This window comes from Typopeltis vanoorti, chromosome 16 (assembly GCF_054136105.1).
Source record: "Typopeltis vanoorti isolate ZY-2024b chromosome 16, IOZ_Tvanoo_1.0, whole genome shotgun sequence".
In the NCBI taxonomy this organism is placed as follows: Eukaryota; Metazoa; Arthropoda; class Arachnida; order Uropygi; family Thelyphonidae; genus Typopeltis; species Typopeltis vanoorti.
In genome coordinates this window covers 117,697,285-117,718,240 of record NC_143564.1, presented here as the reverse complement: position 1 = coordinate 117,718,240, position 20,956 = coordinate 117,697,285, and the positions used below count along the sequence as shown (strand labels likewise).

Below are 20,956 nucleotides of genomic sequence, written 5' to 3'. Positions count from 1 at the left end.
AATGAAAATAGGCAGAATCATTGAAAATGTCAACTGTGTTGTGAATGGAGAACCTGTGGAACAAGTAAAACATTTCAGCTACTTAGGCACAATTTTTACTGAAGATGGTAAACTAAATATAGAAATAGACAACAGAATCAGCAAAGCTGGTATCGTGGGAAGTCAATTGAATAAATTCATATGGAATAAGAAAGAAATTAGTCGGAACACTAAATTAGCTGTATACAAGACTGTGTTCAAACCAATTTTAACTTATGGATCTGAGAGCTGGGTCAGAAGTAAAACACTTGACCAAAGACTAGAGACCACAGATATGAGAGTCCTGAGAAAGATTAGAGGCGTGAACAGATGGCATCAGTGGCAATATCATATTAAAAATGAGGATATTAGGAAAGAACTTGACATTGTCAGCATCCAGGAATGCATTAGCAGAGCTAATCTCAGATGGTATGGTCACCTAAATAGAATGGGAGAGGAAAGATTAGCAAAACAAGTGTTCTCTGCCAGGTTGGCAGGAAAACGACCCAGAGGAAGACCAAGATATAGGTGGATTGATACGGTACAAAGTGCCTTAGACGATAGAAATATAAGATCTGATAATGTTGGAGTCTTGACAAGTAACAGACTGATTTGGAGGAAAATTGTAGATAGGAAGTTAGTAATGATGTAATTTTTTCATGTAGTACTGTCATATCCTGTACACCCCTTGAGGGTACATGGCAGGAATTTGATGATGATGATGACGTATGTGAAAAGTGTTTAGAGTGATTAGGAATGGAAGCAAACATTGGGTCTGTAGCAGATTTCACGAACTCCTGCCGAAGCGGCAGGAGTTCGTGAAAATGAAAAGCAACCATCTCCTGCAAGAGGAATTGGAAGTGCTCAGTAAGGAGGTAGGAGGTTCAGGATATTAAGACTGAGTTAAATGTGTTGAATAGAGAAATTAGGACTATGGAGGTTACTTTAGCTGAAATAACTAGAACAGGTTTAAGTAAGGGAGAGACTTTGGTGAAGATGAAGTAATGAATAGTATGGAAGTGATTGGGAGTTAACAGAATGAAAGAACAAGAGGTCTAGAAGAAATGAGACATTGTGAAAGTGAGGGAGTAAGTAAAAGAGTATTGAGGGAAAGTAATGAAACTGGGAGAGTCATGCTGAATAGTGCAGAAAATGAGGCCATGAGTGATGCTTGTTTGGGTTTGAATGAAGTTATGAGTGATATAATATATGGAGATTCAATGATTAAGAGTACGAGAGCATTATCCCTGAGGAGTGCTTGTCAGGCAGAAAAATAGAGAGAGTGACTTTAGCAATAAAGAGAGGGCATGATGCAGAAAAGATGATAGTTATGGTGGGTACAAATGACCTGAGTGGTAGTATTAATCAGGTAGCAAAAGATTTAAGAACATTGTTAGATATCGTGAAGAAGAAAAGTGTCAAAGGGAGGATAGTGTGTGTGCTGTCTTGTTTTGACAATTATAATTTAAGTAGACGAGCGAAGATAATGAATGATGTGATTGCAAGAATGTGCAAAAAAAGAGATAGGGAATTTGTTGATGTCTGAAGTGTGTTTGAAGGCAAAAAACAGCTGTATGCAAGAGATGGGTTGCATCCAAAAATGGAAGGTCATAAGCGTTTGAAGAAGTTACTGTTTTATGAACAAGTTGAAGAAATTGAGCAGAAAAACTAAAATTGAAAAGGTTGAGTGTAAGAGGGAGAACCTTATGCAGTGAATGTAATTTGTTGATCCATTTTTGCAGAATAATTTGAAGAATAGAGTGGATAAAAATCGGCATGGAACTACTAAAATTAGTAGAATGTATATCAGTTCTAAAGCTGGTACAAGAACTAAAGGGAAGCATTCGAAATAAGAGGGAAGAATTTTTGGTATTAGTCAGTGCAATCTCACCAAAAGTTGTAGGCATTAGTGAAACTTGGCTGTCAGCAGAAGATGTGGTTACTGAAATTGAATGTGATGGGTACAGTATTTTCAGGGAGGATAGAGAAAATAGAATGGGGGGGGAGTACTGTTGATGATAGCTGATGAGTTGCAGCCAAAGAAAGTAGTATATCAAGAGGATAGACGTGTGAATGATAGTTCATTTGAGGCAGTCTGGTGTGAAATAGTGACAAATGCAACCAAATTTACAGTTGGTTGCTACTATAGGCCATGGGGTACAGGGGGGGGGGGGATATTGAATTCATGCATCAGCAAATTAGTGCAATGAGTGCAGTGTTAGTGATTATTAAGGGGGATTTTAATTATGGTGATATCAATTGGAAGGAGGAAATACCAAGTGGCAAAAAAGAAATGGAATTCATACACCTTCTAAGAGATAATTACTTGAAACAGCACATAACTGAAGGTGTGTGAGAGAGTGTTGGATCTAGTCATAAGTTCAGAGAACATATGACTAGGTAAGGTGTCCTCGTTACCTCCAATTGTTGAGAGCGATCATGTGGTATTGACTTGGGAGGTTGCAAAATTGGTGGATTTCTCTCTTAAGAAGGGGGGGGGGTATATATGGAACTACAGGTTAGGTAATTATAACAAGCTTCAGAATGAGCTTACAGCCATTCCATGGCAGAACATATTGCAGGGAAAAGATGTTAGCAGTGTATGGGATATAATCAGTGGGTGTCTGAGGAAGGCAATATCAGAATGTATTCCCATGGTTAGGAAGACAAACAAGGTAGGCATTAGATGGATGAGTAGTAGTATCAGGCTTGATCTGCAAAAAAAGAAAATGTTATGGAAAATTTACAAGGCTCAAGATAGGAAGGTTACCAGCATAGTAAGAAAAGCTAAATCAGATTATGAGAAGACCTTAGCCAAAGAACTCTCAAAGAGTTCTTCTGCTATGTGGCAAGTAAAAGGAAGCATGACTTTGGAAGGATAACCTTAATGGGTGCTGATGATACTGAGGTGACTAATTCAGATGTAATAGTAGAGTTACTGAGTGATCACTTTTCAAAAGTCTATCACCCAAGTGAGGATATTTCTGTACCTGTAGCAATAACTAATGTGAGAATTGAAGTTAATAAATCAGAGGTACTTAGTATATTGCAGAATTTAAATGCAAACACTGATGTAGGTTTAGATGGAATATCAGCTCGGGAGTTGCGTGAATATGCAAAGGAATTGTCAACGCCTCTTATTTGGTTATTTAACTTAAGTTTGAACTCTGGTATGGTCCCTTTATGCAAAGGAACCAAAGCGGTTCCTTTGCATAAAGGTGGCTCTAAAACTGTGGTAGTTAATTACAGACCAATCATCATCTCGGGAGTGGTGATAAAAGTATTGGAAAAGTTGGTTAAGGACAGAATTCAAAAATGGGTGGATCAGAATATGATACTCTTGTTAAAGGCCGATCCTGCCTTAGCAATTTATTAACTTTTTATAATAGAATGACATCTGAGTTGGACAAGGGGAATGGCTACACAGTAATACTTCTGGATTTTGCTAAGGCTTTTAACAGGATACCTCATGGAATACTGTTGCACAAATTAGAGCAGATGGAGATGGATACTAAGCTGGTGATATGGATAAGAGAATGGCTCATGGAGAGATACCAGAAAGTGATGTATGGAGGAGCAGAATCCAATATGAGGCAGGTGACCAGTGGTGTGTCTCAGTGCTCTGTGTCGATTGTTTAATCTGTACATAAATGATATAGGAAATGGCTTCAAGTGAGATATTTAGTTGTTTGCGATGATGCAAAGTTGGGTAGCGCAATAAAAAATCAAGATGATGTTGAGAGTTTGCGGGATGATTTAAATAAGCTGGCGAAATGGGCAAAAGGTTATGGATGTCAGTTCAATGTGGAAAAGCGTCAAGTTATGCATTTTGGGATTAAAAGATTACCAGCTATGTACTACATCGATGTAGTACACAGCTTTGATAAGGCTGCTGGTATGTAGTGAATTCTGTTTTTGAACCAGTTCTAAGTTCAAGAAACTGTTTGTGAAACATTTTTTGTTATTTTTTTAATTCAATTGCTATTAGAAATTATTTGAAATGATAAGATTCATTACTTTATGGTTTGATGGAATTTAATGAAATATAGTATCAAGGATTATCATTAAAATCTATCATTTTAATTGGACCATTTTAATAGCAAAATCAGATAAAACAAAATTGTCTAGAGTACTATGCAAAAGTGGCTCTACATTCAACTTTCATAATAACAAATGTAAACGAATGCGGGTTTGATTGATTACAATAATGCTTTTTATTTTATTTTATTTATTATTATTATTTTTTTTTTTTTTTTTTGCAAAATGCACATTTGATACTAAATGCAGAGCTAAAAGGCTTAACTTTCTGATATAGGATTACTATGGTATTGAACAAAGGATTTTTTTTGCCCTTAGGATTTCTGCCTTGTCTTTAATCAGAACCAACAGTTCAAAACAGCTGTCAGGCCCAGTGAAACTTGGAAAGATTTTGTGTCTTTTAAGTAATGCAAAGCCAAGTCAACTCTGATGCTGAAGGTTACATTCTCAAAATTTTCTAGTAAATTTTGAAACTGAGTTGCTTTCTATATCTGGCTATAAAATATGGGGGGTATCCATAATACCCTTCATATTGATATAATGCACATTTTATTTATTCGCAACCATTTCCCTACTTTTTACATAAAAAAATTGAATAACATAGGTTTATGGATATAAATATAGGGGATATAATCTTAATTTTAAACTTATTAGTAACATGTTCAAATGTCAGCACCTTTCATAAAAAATATTATAAATACCTCTATTTGAAGAAGTGACTCTTTTCTTTGGCAATGAAGAAAAAATATCATCATCATCCTCATCAGAACCATCAAAAAGATTTTCTTTTTTGGATGAAGATGGCTTTCCTTGTGTTTGTTTTCCATTTTCTTCCTGTTTAACTGCATTTGAAGCCTCAGGAGAGCTAGGCAAACTGAAGAGATCATTAGGCTCTGATGTAAAAAAAAAAAAAAAAAATTAGGCTGACATCGTGATTAAACATTTGTCTAATACATTATTATTACAAAAAGTATTATGGAGTTCCAGGTTTCATAGCTCTGGCCACTGTACATTTTCTCATTTATTAATATATATTATTATCATTTCCTATATGTATCCTCAATGGATACAAATAGGAAATGTATTCTATATGGATTACCAATAGTACTAGATAAGTTTGCATTATTACTAACGTCCTATTAACCATTTTCTTCCAAATTAATCTGTCAAGTCTCAAATTACTATTAGATTTTGGTCTTCTATGGCACTACTAACTGCAACAATCCATTTTGATCTTGGTCTTTGAGTATTTTTCACATCATTCTGTAATCAAACCCCTATCATGATAATTTCTCCCATTTTGATTAAGTACCACTGAACTAGCTCTGTCCACACATATTTTTAAATGTCAATACTGTCGGATTCCTATTTAATATATATTTTTAATATAATTCCACCATTAACGTCATCTATTCACTCCATCTAAATTTTCAGATCTGCAAGTCCAGCCTGGTTGGCTGAGTGGATAGCATACAAACTCTCTCTTATTATTTATAATAACTGTTGAAAGTTTTTCCACTTGGTTATACTATAAATTAAAAATACCAAGAAATTATATACTTGGTTTAATCCTTTATCCAAGTGTAAGCAAACAAAGTTTGCACCTGAAGTATCTTCAGGACTGGGGCAACTCGTGGTACAGGGGGTATATGACCTCACATCACTTGCCTTAGTATCCCATAATGCAAAGCACATCTTGCGGACATGTATAATGCTATGCATTATGGGAAGGTTCACTACTCAGACCAGTTTCGACCTTTATTGAGGTCTCATCGGTGGGAGCCAGACCCAGAGGTGATACCAAGGTTGAAGTAATGCAGAAGTCATATTTTTATATACGAGTTGCAAGAGGTGTCGCAACTTATTATTATAATACTTTGGATTAGAGATAGTTAGTTGTTGAAAGTTTTTCCACTTGATTATACTATAAATTAACGATACCAAGAAATTATATACTTGGTTTAATCCTTTATCCAAGTGTAAGCAAACAAAGTTTGCACCACAAGTTGCCCCAGTCCTGAATATACTTCAGGAGCAAACTTTCTTTGCTTACACTTGGATAAAGGATTAAACCAAGTATATAATTATTTCTTGGTATCTTTAATTTATCTATAATAATATAAGTAGCTGCGAGTCAGCATCCATTTACTGTCCAGCTTCACACCTATTCTCTTTCTTCTCCTCTTTATATATATATATATATATATATATATATATTTCCCCAGGGGCTTCCGTCTTGGGAGTACGTGGTTAGCTGCCAAGGGGTCCCGAGCAGAGCCTGACATTGCTTCCACTTACTTGTGTCAGGTTCCTTCTATATTCTTTCCTATATGGCCTCACTTGGCTGACTCTTGCTTATTTTGACCCCGAGGGTATTAGAGTACTCGAGGCCCGAGGGTGTTTTTAAAATGTCTTTTAAAATGTCAGGATTATGGTGATAAAATTGAAGGCTGAACTGATGGACAACAATAATGTAGGTATATATGCCAATAAGTGAGGAAATAGGGGAAATGTATGAACAATTGCAAAAACTAATTAAGGAAGAAAAAAGGAAAGACTATATGATTATAATGGGAGACTGGAACGGAGTTGTGGGAGAAGAAGAGGATGAGAGTGTAGTAGTAAGATACAGACTATGTGATAGAAATGAGAGAGGGGAAAGGTTAGTGGAATTCTGTAAAGAAAATAAGCTAATAATTACGAATACTTGGTTTAAAAAATCTAAGAGAAGATACAAGAATAGTGTAAAAAATGCATGCACGTATCCTGGAGCTGATATTTACTCTGACCACAACCTACTATTCATAGAAATAAATGTGAAACTAAAGAAAATAAAAGAAGCTATCAAAAGGAAAAAATGGAACTTAGAGAAATTAAAAATTACAAGGAATTTGAAAATAGATTGGAAAAAGAATTAGAGGAACAAGTTTTGTCAAAACTGAAGATTCAGAAAAGAAATGGGAACAAGTTAAAGAGAAAATAAAGAAGGTTGCAAAAGAAGAAATTGGATATGCAAGAGCTAAAAGAATGAAAAAAACTTGGATAACTAATTAGATGATTTCTCTAATGAAAGAAAGAAGAAAATGGAAAAATAAAGACACCCCAGAAGGGAAAATACAATACAGAACCCTTAATCTAACAGATAAGCTTAGGCGTTGATGGTTATTCATGACTTATTTTTCATGGTATTAACAACACCACAAACACTTTTATCAACAAGGATGTTTTATTAACGCTAATATTTCGCTGATTTTCAACTCAGCATCATCAGAGCACAACACACATGTAAACGCGACAGTGAGTGAGTGAAACAATATAATTGCAAAAGACAAAAGATCTAAAGTCCTATTTTTGGCGCCCTCTAACGGGAAAAAAAAAAAAAAAAAAAAAAAAAAAATTCGCTACTATTACTATGGCAAGTCGGGACTGGCAGACCACGCTTTGGACACTCCTTCACACAGGATTAGCTGGAGGAAAACGAATGTGCTATTTAGGAGTCGTTATAGATCTGAAAGATTATTTTTTGAGTCAGCAATGGCTTTGAAGAATTCTCCCAACCTTAACAAATATGGTTGCATTAATTTGCCAAAAATTTGGGAGACGGTTATCCTAAGAAAAACTCCTGGATAACTGCTGCTTTTTTTTTTCTTTTTTTTTTTTTTTCGTTAGAGGGCGCCAAAAATAGGACTTTAGATCTTTTGTCTTTTGCAATTATATTGTTTCACTCACTCACTGTCGTGTTTACATGTGTGTTGTGCTCTGATGATGCTGAGTTGAAAATCAGCGAAATATTAGCGTTAATAAAACATCCTTGTTGATAAAAGTGTTTGTGGTGTTGTTAATACCGTGAAAAATAAGTCATGAATACAGAACCCTGAATGACAAATTGAGAAGGGAAGCAGAAAGAAGCAGAGAAGATTGGCTTAAAAAACAATGTGAAGAAATGGAAAATTATGAGAGAGTGGGAAGGTATGATCTTTTGTATGAAAAAGCAAGACGCATGAATCACAAGAGAAATGGAATTCCAGATAGTGGCATAGAAAATAAGAATGGGGAAATCATAGCTGAAGAAGATAAAATCCTAATGAGATGGAAGTGTTATATCTCTATTTTATCATCTTGGTCATTGTTATTGGCTTACTCTTATTTTATCTATTTTATTTCCTCTATAGGGCCTCTAAGATATTCTACTAAACTTGATTTCTGTGAGACGTCCCCTTTTCGAGCTCAGGCAAATTTGTTTGTTTAATTGCTGCACCAGCCTGAATCTAAGCATAGAAATATCTTATCCTAGGATAAGATAAGAATAAGATAAGGTTCACAGAAATAAAGTGCCACTAATATTATCAAATTATATTAGGAAGCTGTAGATACCTTAGCCTTGCAGTCGTAGCCCTTTTAATTTAACCTAGATATCCCCCACACATATAGGTTCGATATTTTAATGAGTGGCGAGTCAGTCATCATGGTCAGATTACACATATGCATACATTATAAAACATGTTTATTGAATAATTAAGAAAATACAAACATTTAATAAGATATTAAGGCAATACTAAGGTACATTCTGTCTAAAGTTTCACACTCAACTCCCGTACTTAACATATACAAATCATGATTGCATTTAAGACATCTAATAAATAAGTTTCACATTAATTAGACATGAACTGGTGCTCGTCTGGCAGAATATTTTGTTTAAACTCTAAAGGCACATATAAGTTCAATTATCAGTTCTATTACAACATCCGTTGAAATCACATAACACTAGGATTTTCAGATAGTAAATGAGATTCCTTTGATTGTTCCTGAGTGTTCTTAGGTATCAAAGTTCACTTTTCTTTCACTGAGGATCTAAATCTCTTTCACTCACTATTATTAAATAATATGGGTATGAAAATGAAAGTACTTATTTACACTGCATGGATCACATCAATTCCTTCGTCTGTTTCTTTGTGGTAGAATATTGCTGCTGCCATAACCTGTCACCACATGGGATTCACCTGCACGATACGAATTTTGGTGCTCGCTCCAGCTTCCTAACATCGGCACGTTCTCGCCGACGGCCTGCACTTCTGTTCTGCTGTAATCTGGTGCTTGATCTAGCTGGAAAACGCTAGTCAGCTACGGGAACGTAGGAACTGTCCATCACAGACACAGCACACAGAGAGATTTCCGGAATAGAAAAAACGAGGGCTGTTCAGACCCGCGCTGCCGTATATATTTCTTTTTTCAGCACCCTCTATTCTGAGTTCGAACCTCACACACTAGAGTCTCTTATTCGTTCCTACTCAGTGACGTCATTCCGTTACCTTATGGAGTCGTATTTTCAGGAACGCGTACCCCGAACATTTTTCCATGAATTCTATAGCTACAGGCGTTACGTCACGACTGTGGTATTTCCATAACCTTTGACCTTTTGTTAGCAGTGTACTAACTTTCATACAGTTGGTGAAGTTTTATCATATATTCAAAACACATTAATTCTATTACATCATTTTTGATTGTAGAAAGTCTCAGACTTATGTAAACAAGAAAGTTAGTACACTGCAAACCCCCTTTCGAGTCTTCAAAATTTGAGTCATCAGAATTCAAGGAGAACCGGCCTACCAGTCCAGAACTCGGGAGATTGGACCCCATAGACGCCAGGCCCCCTTTCGAGTCTTCAAAATTCAAGTCATCTGAATTCAAGGAGAACCGGCCTACCAGTCCGGAACTCAGGGGGTTGGGAGCCATATGTGTCGAGGAGGAAACCCCCCCTTTTTTAGAGTCTTCAGAATTCAAGGAGAACCAGCCTACCAGTCTGGAACTCGGGGGGGGAGATGGGATTGGACACTGTAGGCACCAGGGGGAGGAATTCCCCTTTCGAGTTTCAAAATTTGAGTCATCAGAATTCAAGGAGAACCGGCCTACCAGTCTGGAACTTGGGGGGGGGGGGGAAGAACCCCCATTTCGAGTCTTCAAAATTCGAGTCATCAGAATTCAAGGAGAACCGGCCTACCAGTCCAGAACTCAGGGAGCGCTGTAGGCATCAGGGGGTCAAAGCCCCCCTAGTATTTATATAAAAAACCATGGTCCAATAAAATGTCTCATATGAAGTTAATATCTGTTATATAGATTTTGAAAAAGCTTTTGACTTTGTGAAATGGAATAAGATGGTGGAAGTAATGGAAAAGATTGGTATAGATTGGATAGACAGAGGGCTAATTATTTCACCATATATGGGATAAACTGCCACGATGAGAGACTTATATGGTGCAACAGAACCAGGTATCACTGAATGAGGAGTAAGAGAAGGTTGTTCACTGTCACCAATTTTGTTTAACATGTATTCTGAAGCAATGTTAAAAGAAGCACTGGAGAATTCGGAAGAAGGAATAAAGATTGGAGATAGACAGATATTTGCAATAAGATACGCAGATGACAAGGCATTATTATCAAATACAAGAGGACTACAACATCTGTTGAACAGATTACTGAAATCTTGTATCAATTATGGAATGAAAATTAACATCAGAAAAACAAAGGTAATGAAAATAGCAAGAAAAGAGGCAAATACGGATATCAGGATAAATGGGGAAAAATTGAATCAGGTAAAGACATTTAAATATCTAGGAAGTGTTATTAGCAGTGATGGAAGATGTAAAAGTGACATAAAAGCAAGAATAGCGATGGGAAGAGATGCCTTTAATAGAAAATGGAATTTATTCAGAAGTAAAATGGATAGAAACCTAAAGAAAAGACTAATAAAATGTTATGTGTGTAGTGCTGCCCTCTATGCAGCTGAAACTTGGACATTGAAGAAAGAAGAAATTAAGATTTTAGAAAGCTTTGAGATGTGGATTTGGAGAAGGATGGAAAAATTAAATGGATAGATAAAATAACTAATGAAGAGGTCTTAAAAAGAGCAGAAGAAGAAAGAAGTCTGTTAAGGAGGATAAAAAGAAGAAAGGGATACTGGATTGGACATATTCTGAGAGGGAATGGAATCATCAGAGATGCCATCAAAGGAAAAATAGACAGAAAAAGATTTTGCCAAAATTAAGATTTTGGAAAACAATGTTAGATGTAAGGAAAACAATGTTAGATGACATGCTGAATGGAGACAGGTACACAACCTTGAAAGAGAAGGCTCAGAACAGAAGAGAGTGGAAGAAAGGTTTTTGTTACTAAAGAGAAGAACCTGCTCAATTGCAGAATACTCAAGAAGAGGAAGATATATACAGGGTGTTCGGGATAAATTTGACAGTTTCGTAAGGAAAAAGAAAATCTTCTTTGTATCTATTAAATTTAATGAATTGACAAAAAAACATTACAGGCAGAGTTAATTACAATACTATCAACAAGATTTACTCAAAATAACCACCATTAGCATCGATCACAGCTTCAATTCTGCTTCGGAACCTCGAACAAGCTGATGCTACAGTCTCCCTGGGAAGGGCCGCAAAAACTGTTTTAATTTTATCCATTAACTGGGCTTTTGTATTACTGGAAGTGCGATTGGTGTCTTTTTCAACTGCGCCCCATACAAAATAATCCATGGGGTTAAGGTCTGGGGAGTTTGGAGGCCAAACATTTGGACTGGTGAAGTCGTAGAAATTTTCAGACAACCATTTTTGACTTTTCCCAGAGGTGTGGCAAGGGGCCGAATCCTGCTGCCATACATACGGCCTACCATTGGCTACCCTTGTTATCCAGGGCTTGACTACAGTTAGCAACTCCACGAACAAAGCCCGAATTCCAATGCCAGGGTTCGTCAACACCTGTTCCTGCAGATTTGCGAGGAATTCTGCTGTACGAACGCAATCAGATCGTCTGCTAGGGATCTTTCTTCTTGCTACATCCTCGTAGTCACCATTGCAAGTCTCTAGTTCATGCCTGATTGTTTTTACTGTATTCAGGGAGCATTGGGCAGCAGTCGTAATATCCTTATTTTGATGGCGGGCACGAATCATCATGATACAAGTTATTCTCTTCCATGATTCAGGTGGGTTCCAGCTATCCATCCTTTCTGACATCTCGTATATGAATGAAGAAGGGTCCAAACTTTTAAATGAAGAGAAGTGTGTGTTAATACATGTAACTTACGGAAAAATATAATTAATTATAAATATGTCAAATTTATCCCGAACACCCTGTATATATATATATATATATATATATATATTCTTGGCATTTGGGAGGTCATGCAAATAGGGTAAAATCATGGTTTTGTGTCTTTTATAGCAAGAAGCATTTGATATTACCTATTCCTGAAGCATTTTATTGAAAGTTCTATTTCTTTCTGTAAATCAGGGCTGTCCAACCTTAGGTAATCTGAGGGCCACATTAAAAAAAAAAATAAAAAATTTATCTGAGGGCTGCATCCAGAATAATAAATGCAGTACATATATTAAATTACTTGGAGAGTTCTACCGTTAGTTAGGTTTAACAAGCACTTCAAAAATTTCATAAGAAAGAAAAGTCATGGTGCATATAAAAGTTTTTATTGAAATAGTAAACAAGAAATAATAATTGTTTATTTCATTTTAGCAAGAGCTCTACAGTAGTTCAGCTTCGTTTACTAAAGTACCTACATCAATTTCGATGCTTGTAGTTGCCAATCGCAGTAAATTTGCATGAGAATTATCTATCAATGAACATCTGTACTTTGAGTTAATGAATTCCATTGCTGAAAAAGTGCTTTCGCAAAGATATGTGCTCCCGAGCATTGAGCACATCGTTGGTTGTTTGACAATAAGTTATAATAAAATTTATTAAGAAGTAGATTACTAAAGATAACATGGAAATAAATCACAATGCGTATCTAGTAATTCAGTGAGTAGCAGCGATACAACCTCAATAGCTGAACAAACGAACAATACTAATTGTGCACTAATCGCGCGCTCATGTTCCCCATGAGCACCCGGAGCATGCACGTTGGAACAAAACAGTATAAGAATGCTTCTTTGACACATCTGATATTCGAAAAACACGTGAGTATATAGTGATGTAAAAACACCAAATAAAATTACCAACATGGAGATGATTAGTGATTCTTCTTCTTCTTCTGCAAGCTTTTCCCACTTAAGTAGGGTCACTGTTTGTACTGAGCCTCCTCCACAACCTCCTGTCTTGGGCTGTAGCCACATCCAAGTTCTTCATCCTCAAGTCCTCCTCCACCATCTCTTCATTGGCTGCCCGTGCTTCCTCCTCCCCTGCACATCCATCTGCATGTCCTCCTTCCCACATACTCTTCCTCCCTCCTCATTACATGACCAAACCATCTCAACCTTGCCTCCTGTATCTTTGCTCCTAAGTTCGTAACTTTCACCGATCCCCTTACATAGCCATTTCTCAGACAATCCTTTCTGGTCACACAGCACATCCACCTAAGCATTCTTATCTCTGCTACCTCCATCCTGCTGATGTTATTTTTCCTCAGGGCCACAGTTTCCATAGCATACGTTATAGCTGGTCTCACTACTGTCCTGTAGATTTTGCCTTTTAGATTGATCAGCACCCTCTTATCGCATAGCACTGCAGCCATCTCTTCCAGTTCCTCCATCCTGCATCCCACTTCCTTCTCAGCCTCACCATCCTCTTTCATTGTTGAACCTAAGTAGCTAAAGTCACTGACCTTCCTGATGACATTTCCTTCTAGATCTGTCTCCTGGCTGCCATCCACTTTGCAACACATATACTCTGTCTTACTTCTGCTCAGTCTCATACCACCATCTTTATTTTTTAGCTCTTGAAAATCAAAATCCACAGATGGGATGCACAAAATTGCACCATAGGCTGAATGCGGCCCACGGGTCATGTTTTGGACAGCCCTGCTGTAATTCATTAAAGTTCAGTGATATAATTCAGAGCATCACTATATTACTGTAACTGAATTACTATTACTTTTTTTCTTAAGGAAAAAGGAGTTGGCAAGATATGATTGCATAGTCCAGTCAGTTACATTATGACGAGCTTCCTATTAATAATTTTCTTCCAAATTAATCTGTACATACTAGATTAGTATATACTGAGTATACTAGAACACAAGATTTGTGTGAAGACAACTGACAACACACCTATTCAGGCTTATCTGCTATGACTTATTAGTCCTCAGCCACATGCAGATAGAAAGACTAACACAATAGACAGACTGACAAACAGATAACTGTTTCACTCTCTACTTCAGTTTATTGTAAACTAACTTTCTATGGACACCGTATACACTAATCTGCTCAATTATTCTTCTCAAGAATATAAAATAATCAAATCTCTGGTTTCAAGAGCTCAATTTGCTCACCTGTTAAGCAAACCTTCTTCTGAACAGAATTTAAAAAATTATCAAGATGCTCTCTTCAGATCATTCAAATCATGATGAAATTAGCAGAAATCCAATTAAATACATAAATGGCATCTCAGAAAGTATTGCAAAGGTTCTCAAGAAATTTCACCTTCCTGTCATCTTATTGCCATTTTCAAATATATCAATCAAATCTGTTGGATTCCATGTGCCTGTGACTTAATTATGAATGATTGCTCAAAAGAAGTGTTGACCTATAACATCAGCCTAATGGCATTTACAACAATGATTTATCAATTCCAAAAATTTAGGAAACTGAAATTTTCAACGATGTTAATTTTTTAGCTTAGTATACAGCCACTGCATTTAAAGAGTTAAACATTGCTGCAACACATGGTTATAATTTGTTAGATTCAAATTTCAAACTGATGTTTTATAAGATATTTGAAATTTGATATTTTGTAAGACCAAATGAAATTTGTTAATTAAATTAAATTATTTTAATCTTTCACTGTAGTTATGTGTTCTTCAAATAGCTGTTTGTTAAAAATTACTATTCTTATTACGTCACACCTCCGAGGAGTCCAAAGACTCGTCAAGGGAGGACACCTACTCGACAGTTCTCTGTCTCCACAACTCAATTCACCAATTACAGCGAACCACATTATCTACACCAATGCCATCTACTTCTCACCAACACCACTAGTATTTTTAGAGACAATCACAAACATCCATGCAAACTGAGAATTTGAATCCACAGCATTTTGGCTGGAGAGTGGATAGGCTAACCACTCGGCCAACCATGCTGGCATTTCCATGCTTGGTTTCTAGAATAGGTATTCTGGATTATTTAAACAATATCTTACTCATGGTACTAAGAGTTACCATGCATGGAACAAAGCCCATAGTTCCAATTTGCCAAAAATTGGTACTACTGATAAACAATGCCAAACACAAGAAAGATTGTTACCTTGAATGCATTTGCATATCAATAGCAACTCAAACCCTTTGGCACTGTGTGTGTTTCTGTGTTTATTGATATTTACATATCAATCTATTTAGAAGCATTATTATTATTTATTATTATTATTGCACGAGCCCCTCCATGGAGTCTAAAGACTCACAGCAGGAGATCCAAACTATCCACACAATTCATCATATTCCTTCTCAAACCTATTAACAGACAAAGCACTCACAACTGACTCTGGCAACCCATTCCACTTGTTCACAACTCTCCAAGCAAAAAAATCTAGTCCTCATACCCCTAATAACAAACATTTTCCCCTTGCAGGGGGAAATGTTTCAGCACTTTAAGCAACTTAAAACCTTAAACAACTTGAAAGTTTTTATCGTACCCACTCTTTTTCTACCATCAACCAACTTCTGCAATCCACACATCTTCAATCTATCCTCATAGGGAACATTCCACAGACCACTCACCACATCTTAGTCACTCACCTCTGAATCCTCTCATGAGCACGGTAATCCAGATCTGGGTGTATCATGTTCTTATAAAGAGGAATAACAACGTCCTTATCTGTATAAGTTAATGTGTTCTCCAATAGCCAGGTAATCTTATGAGATATCTTAGCAATATATCCCCTAAACTTTAACTCTCTGTCTACCACCACCTGTGAATCTCTAGTTTCATCTATTTCCTGAAGTACAGTGCCATCAATGTGATACACGGTTCCACAGAAGCAAGAGTTGTCGTTGGAAAACTGCCAAGATGAGTCAATTCATGTTGAAGGGAGAAAGAATTAAGGTGATGTACGAACTGGTCACCAACATACGAAATCATGTGCTTTATATATAAAATTTTCCAACTGTTATACAAGCAAAATAGTTACCACTTTAAAAACTACAATGATCATAAAAGAGAAGTTAATTTTACGACGTGTAATAATAAACAACTTATTCCACAATACAAATTGATTATCATATTATCGGAATGGATTCTCCTTCTTTTGACATGTGCAGAAGTGTCAAAGTCTCGCATCTGTGGGTGTACAGTAATCTATCTCAAAATGCATAACTTGATGTTTCTCGACATTAAACTGGCACCAATAAATTTGGCCCATACTGACAGCCTATTCAAATTGTTCTACAAGCTCTCCACATCACCTTGATTAACTATTACTTTACAAATTTCGCATCATCAGCAAATAATTGAATATTTCCTTTCAGGTTATTTCCTATATTATTTATGTACAAATTAAACAGCAGTGGTTCCAGCACTGAACCTTGCAACACACCACTAGTCACCTGCTTTCACCTTGATTCTGCCTCCCCATATACCATTTTTTGATATCTGTCCAGCAGCCACCCGCTTATCCACATAATCAGTTTCATATCCATCCTCATTTGTTCTAATTTGCATAACAAAATTCCTTCACAAAGCTATATTGCCCCTCCTACAGTATCGTATCTTTATCCACCTATTCTTGAATTCTCTTTTTGATCATTTTACCAGTACTTTTACACCAAAATAGTGATTGGTCTATAATTTGTGACATTACTAAATCACTTAAGGAATTGAACAAAGTAGATACGCATATAAATTAAATTACACTTTAATAAATATTTCCGATATTTCAGCAATGTCACATTGCCATTTTCAAAAGGAACTTACAAAAAAAGGCACGTGCATGTCGGCAATACAACACAGTAACTGAGAGTGAAGAGATGAAGCTATTGTTCTCCTAAAAGTCTATGAGAATCAATGGTCTATAATTTGCTAATGCAATCTTGGAATCACTCTTGTGCAAGGGAAGCATTTTTCCCTCTTTCCACTTCGAACTCTATCAGAGCTCAGACTTAAATTAAAGAGCTTAATCAGAGGCATTGCCAGTTCCCTTGCACATTCTTGCAAAACATGAGCTAATATCCCATGTAATCCCACAGCTGTGTTTTACCTTGAGATTCTGCAAGATCCTAACATTCAATTCGTTCACCTCTGTTTCCATATTAATACCTGTCACATATGTTAAAGCAGTAACCTCACTTCGATGATATATCCATGCAAAGTGGACATTCAGTAACTCAACTATTTTATCTGCTTTTGTCATCTCATGACCATCATCACTCATTAACGTTAATCTTCCATGGTCATTCTTCTTCTTACTTGCCACGTAACGAAAGAACCCTCTGGGATTTCCTTTGTCTTGCTTGTCTAGAATCTTCTAATAACCTGATTTTGCCTTCCTTGCCATGCTGGTCATCTTTCTCCTTATATGCCATTCACAGCATTTTCTTATTCTGTAGCTCACACTGAATGATATGACTCATAAATCTAACTCCTACCTGATTAACCCTCCTTACCTTAGGGTATACAATTTAATATTGCATCCTGTAGATGATCCTTAACTCTCATGTACTAACATCCTTATCCTGCAGTGTTTTATGCCATAGCAATGATTTAAGCTCCTAAGCTGGTTATTATCACCTGCCTTGTAGTTCCACATATACCCCTTGACAGAATATTCCTAATGTTTTACAATCTCCCAAGTTAAGACTGCATGGTCACTTTCAGCAATTGGAGGCAATTGCTGAAAGGTTATGGATAGCTTTTCTGATCAGGTCCAATATTCTCATTCCCCTAGTCCTATCCATCATATGCTGACTCATGTAATTATCTCTCAGTAGGTGTATAAATTCCATTTTCTTCCTACCATGTGATTTTTCCTCCTTCCAGTCGATATCTCCATAGTTGAAGTCCCCCATGAATATAATCTCCCATAAACAATAAAATATGATAATAAATACGATGCAGCACTTGCCCTAAAACTACTAACCAAATGTTGCATAAGATAATCCCCATGTCATTTAAACCTGTTAGAATTAATACTGAAGGTGGAATCAATTAATTATTCCAAAATATCATTACTAACATTAAGTAGTAATAAACCAATATTTCTACTTTAATAACATACTATGATTAAAATGTTATAATTATTTTGTTTAGCCATTCTTTGATAATGTCTCAGAAATAGAGATGAAATATATGAGCTATTAAATAATATATATTTCTTGTTGGGTAATTTGAACCAACATTAAAAATTAAATCAAATATTTTTCAAAAAACAAATCTCTTTTGTGATAACTCTATTCATGAATGATTAGAGACTACAGCATGTTATAGTTAACTCTCATTACCAGTGAACACCATTACAACTAACTTAAAATGACAAACCACTAAAAATTCCTTAGTGAAATCCACAGACATAATGCTGTCCTAAAAGAAATTCACTAGGGAAAACCATCCATTAAGGGAAACTATTACTGGTCTACTTGAAATGCTATAGTGAGAGTTGAGCATAGTAATGTGAGTGTATCAAAAATCGGATAAGCTGAAAATCTTGCTAAGAATACTGTTGGTCAGTAATCATCAACAGTGTTGATCATATGGAAAAAACAAAGGTTCTTTCAGCATTCAATAAAGGACATTGTGTGGTGCATGTCTGGCTGGAGCTACAATTTTGAAGCAGTAGAGCTGACTGATTTCTTAAATGGTGAGATATCTCAGATGTTTAATGAGTGAAAGACAACCAACATTCCTTGTTTAAGTGGTGTAACTGTAGTCCTAAGATAGTCTGTCAGGAACGAGATCACCAGTGTCTGAAAAGGCTTGCCAACAAAAAAAGAACTTCCTATTTGACCAAAGCATTTAATGAAGGCTGTTCCCAACTCATATCACAGTGAACTATGCACAGGGAATTGAAGAGGATCAGTATTTGCAGTCATATTCTTATATGCCTATACATAATAGTAGATTTCCAGTGTTCTGGTGACTGGACACTGGAAGACTGAAAAAAGTCAAGTTGTCTGATGAGTCATGGTACACCTTGTTCTCAGCCGACAGTATGCAGATAGTATGGTGAGAGCCCCATGAAGAAACGAATCCAGCTTGCCTTGTAAGCATAACTCAAGGTTCTGGAGGTTGTGTAGGGCATGTTCTGTTGGTACAGAATATGCCCACTGATAATGGTGGGAGGTCAGGTGCCCTCCAAAGAATATCTGAACATTGTTGCCGATCAAGTCTGTCCTGCAATGCTGACTTTTTATCCAGCAGGTGAGGTTGCATTCATGGACAACAATGCTACTGTCCATTACACAAGAATTGTTCAGCATTGGTTCAGCAAGCATGACAGTGACTTCCACCACCTTTCCTGGCCACCAAAACGCCTGGATCTTAACCTCATTGAGAATGTATGGGGCATGTTAGAAAAACAAATCTGGGAGCAAAGTCCTCTTCTGTCAAATCTGAGCCAATTAAAGGACTGTCTGGTGAATGCCTGGTATGTTGTAGACATAGATGCAATTCAACACCTTGTGGAATAATCAAACTGCAAATGTGCTATAGTTTGGGCTAAAGGATATCAAACATTGTATTAAACAAAGGTTTTTAATTCAGTGGCTAGTATGTGTGTGTATATATGTATGACAACAATATCTTTTCATTTGAAAATGTCTTGCTTCCATGCACATACAACAGAAACAAGAGTGCACTAAAAATGTATAGCTGCAAATTAACAGCATAATATACTGACCACACATCGCATTATGAAGGAAAGTGGTATTAAACCTGATATCAAAATTGGAGATGTTAATCTCCCAGCTCTTTGTTTTATGCAGATGATGTTATACTTCTAAATAAATCTGCTACAAGTCTGCAAGATTCCCTGATTAAATTGAATAACTGTAATTGTTGTAATAGATATGGTATGAAGGTCAGCAATAACAAGACAAAGACAATGAAAATAGGTAGAAGCATGAAAATATCAACTGCATTGTGGATGGAGAACCTATAAAACATTTCAGCTACTTAAGCACGATTTTTAGGGAAGATGGTAAATTAAATATGGAAATAAACAAGAATCAACACATCTGGTATGGTAGGAAGTCAACTGAATAAATTTATATGGAATAAAAGAGAAATTAGTCAAAACACTAAATTAGCTGTATACAAGAGTGTTCAAACCAGTTTTAACTTATGGATCTGAGAGCTGCATTAGAAGTAAAACACTTGACCAAAGACTAGAGACTGCAAATATGAGAGTCCTGAGAAAGAATAGAGGCGCAAAGAGATGGCATCAATGGCAATATCATATTAAAAACGAGGATATTAGGAAAGAACTTGACATTATCAGCATCCAGGAATGCATTAGCAAAGCTAATCTCAGGTGGTACGGTCACTTAAACAGAACGGGCGAGGAAAGATTGGCAAAACAAGTGTTCTCTGCGAGGTTGGCAGGAAAACGACCCACTGGAAGACCAGGATATAGATGGATTGATATGGAACAAAGTGCCTTAGATGATAGAAATATAAGATCCGATAATGTTGGAAATAATTCAGCATTGACAAGTAACAGGCTGATTTGGAGGAAAATTGTAGATAGGAAGTTAGTAATGATGTAAATTTTTCATGTAATACTATCATATCCTGTACACCCCTTGTGAGGGTACATTGCAGGGATTTGATGAATGATGATGATGATATACTGACCAATTAAATTATTTCCAAAGATGGTTAGTACACCACCTGCAGGTATCTTTCTGCCACTTGCTGTTCTTCCTTTCTTTATTGGTTCTAAAAGTAAACAAATAAAAAAAAATTACAAT

The 20,956-nt window shown here is 36.3% G+C and overlaps 1 protein-coding gene across 3 annotated transcripts in view; it reads right to left on the bottom strand.

Annotated features, from left to right (window-relative positions):
• LOC150098282 (uncharacterized) overlaps nucleotides 1-20,956 on the bottom strand; it is a 709,319-nt gene that overhangs the window by 385,580 nt on the left and 302,783 nt on the right. For all 3 annotated transcript variants that reach the window (XM_090406261.1, XM_090406264.1, XM_090406263.1), the window contains exons 12-13: nucleotides 20,841-20,924; nucleotides 4,758-4,949 (exon numbers count right to left, since the gene is read on the bottom strand). In XM_090406261.1, coding sequence (XP_090262387.1) covers nucleotides 4,758-4,949; nucleotides 20,841-20,924 — 276 coding nt within the window. The remainder of the gene's footprint in view (nucleotides 1-4,757; nucleotides 4,950-20,840; nucleotides 20,925-20,956) is intronic.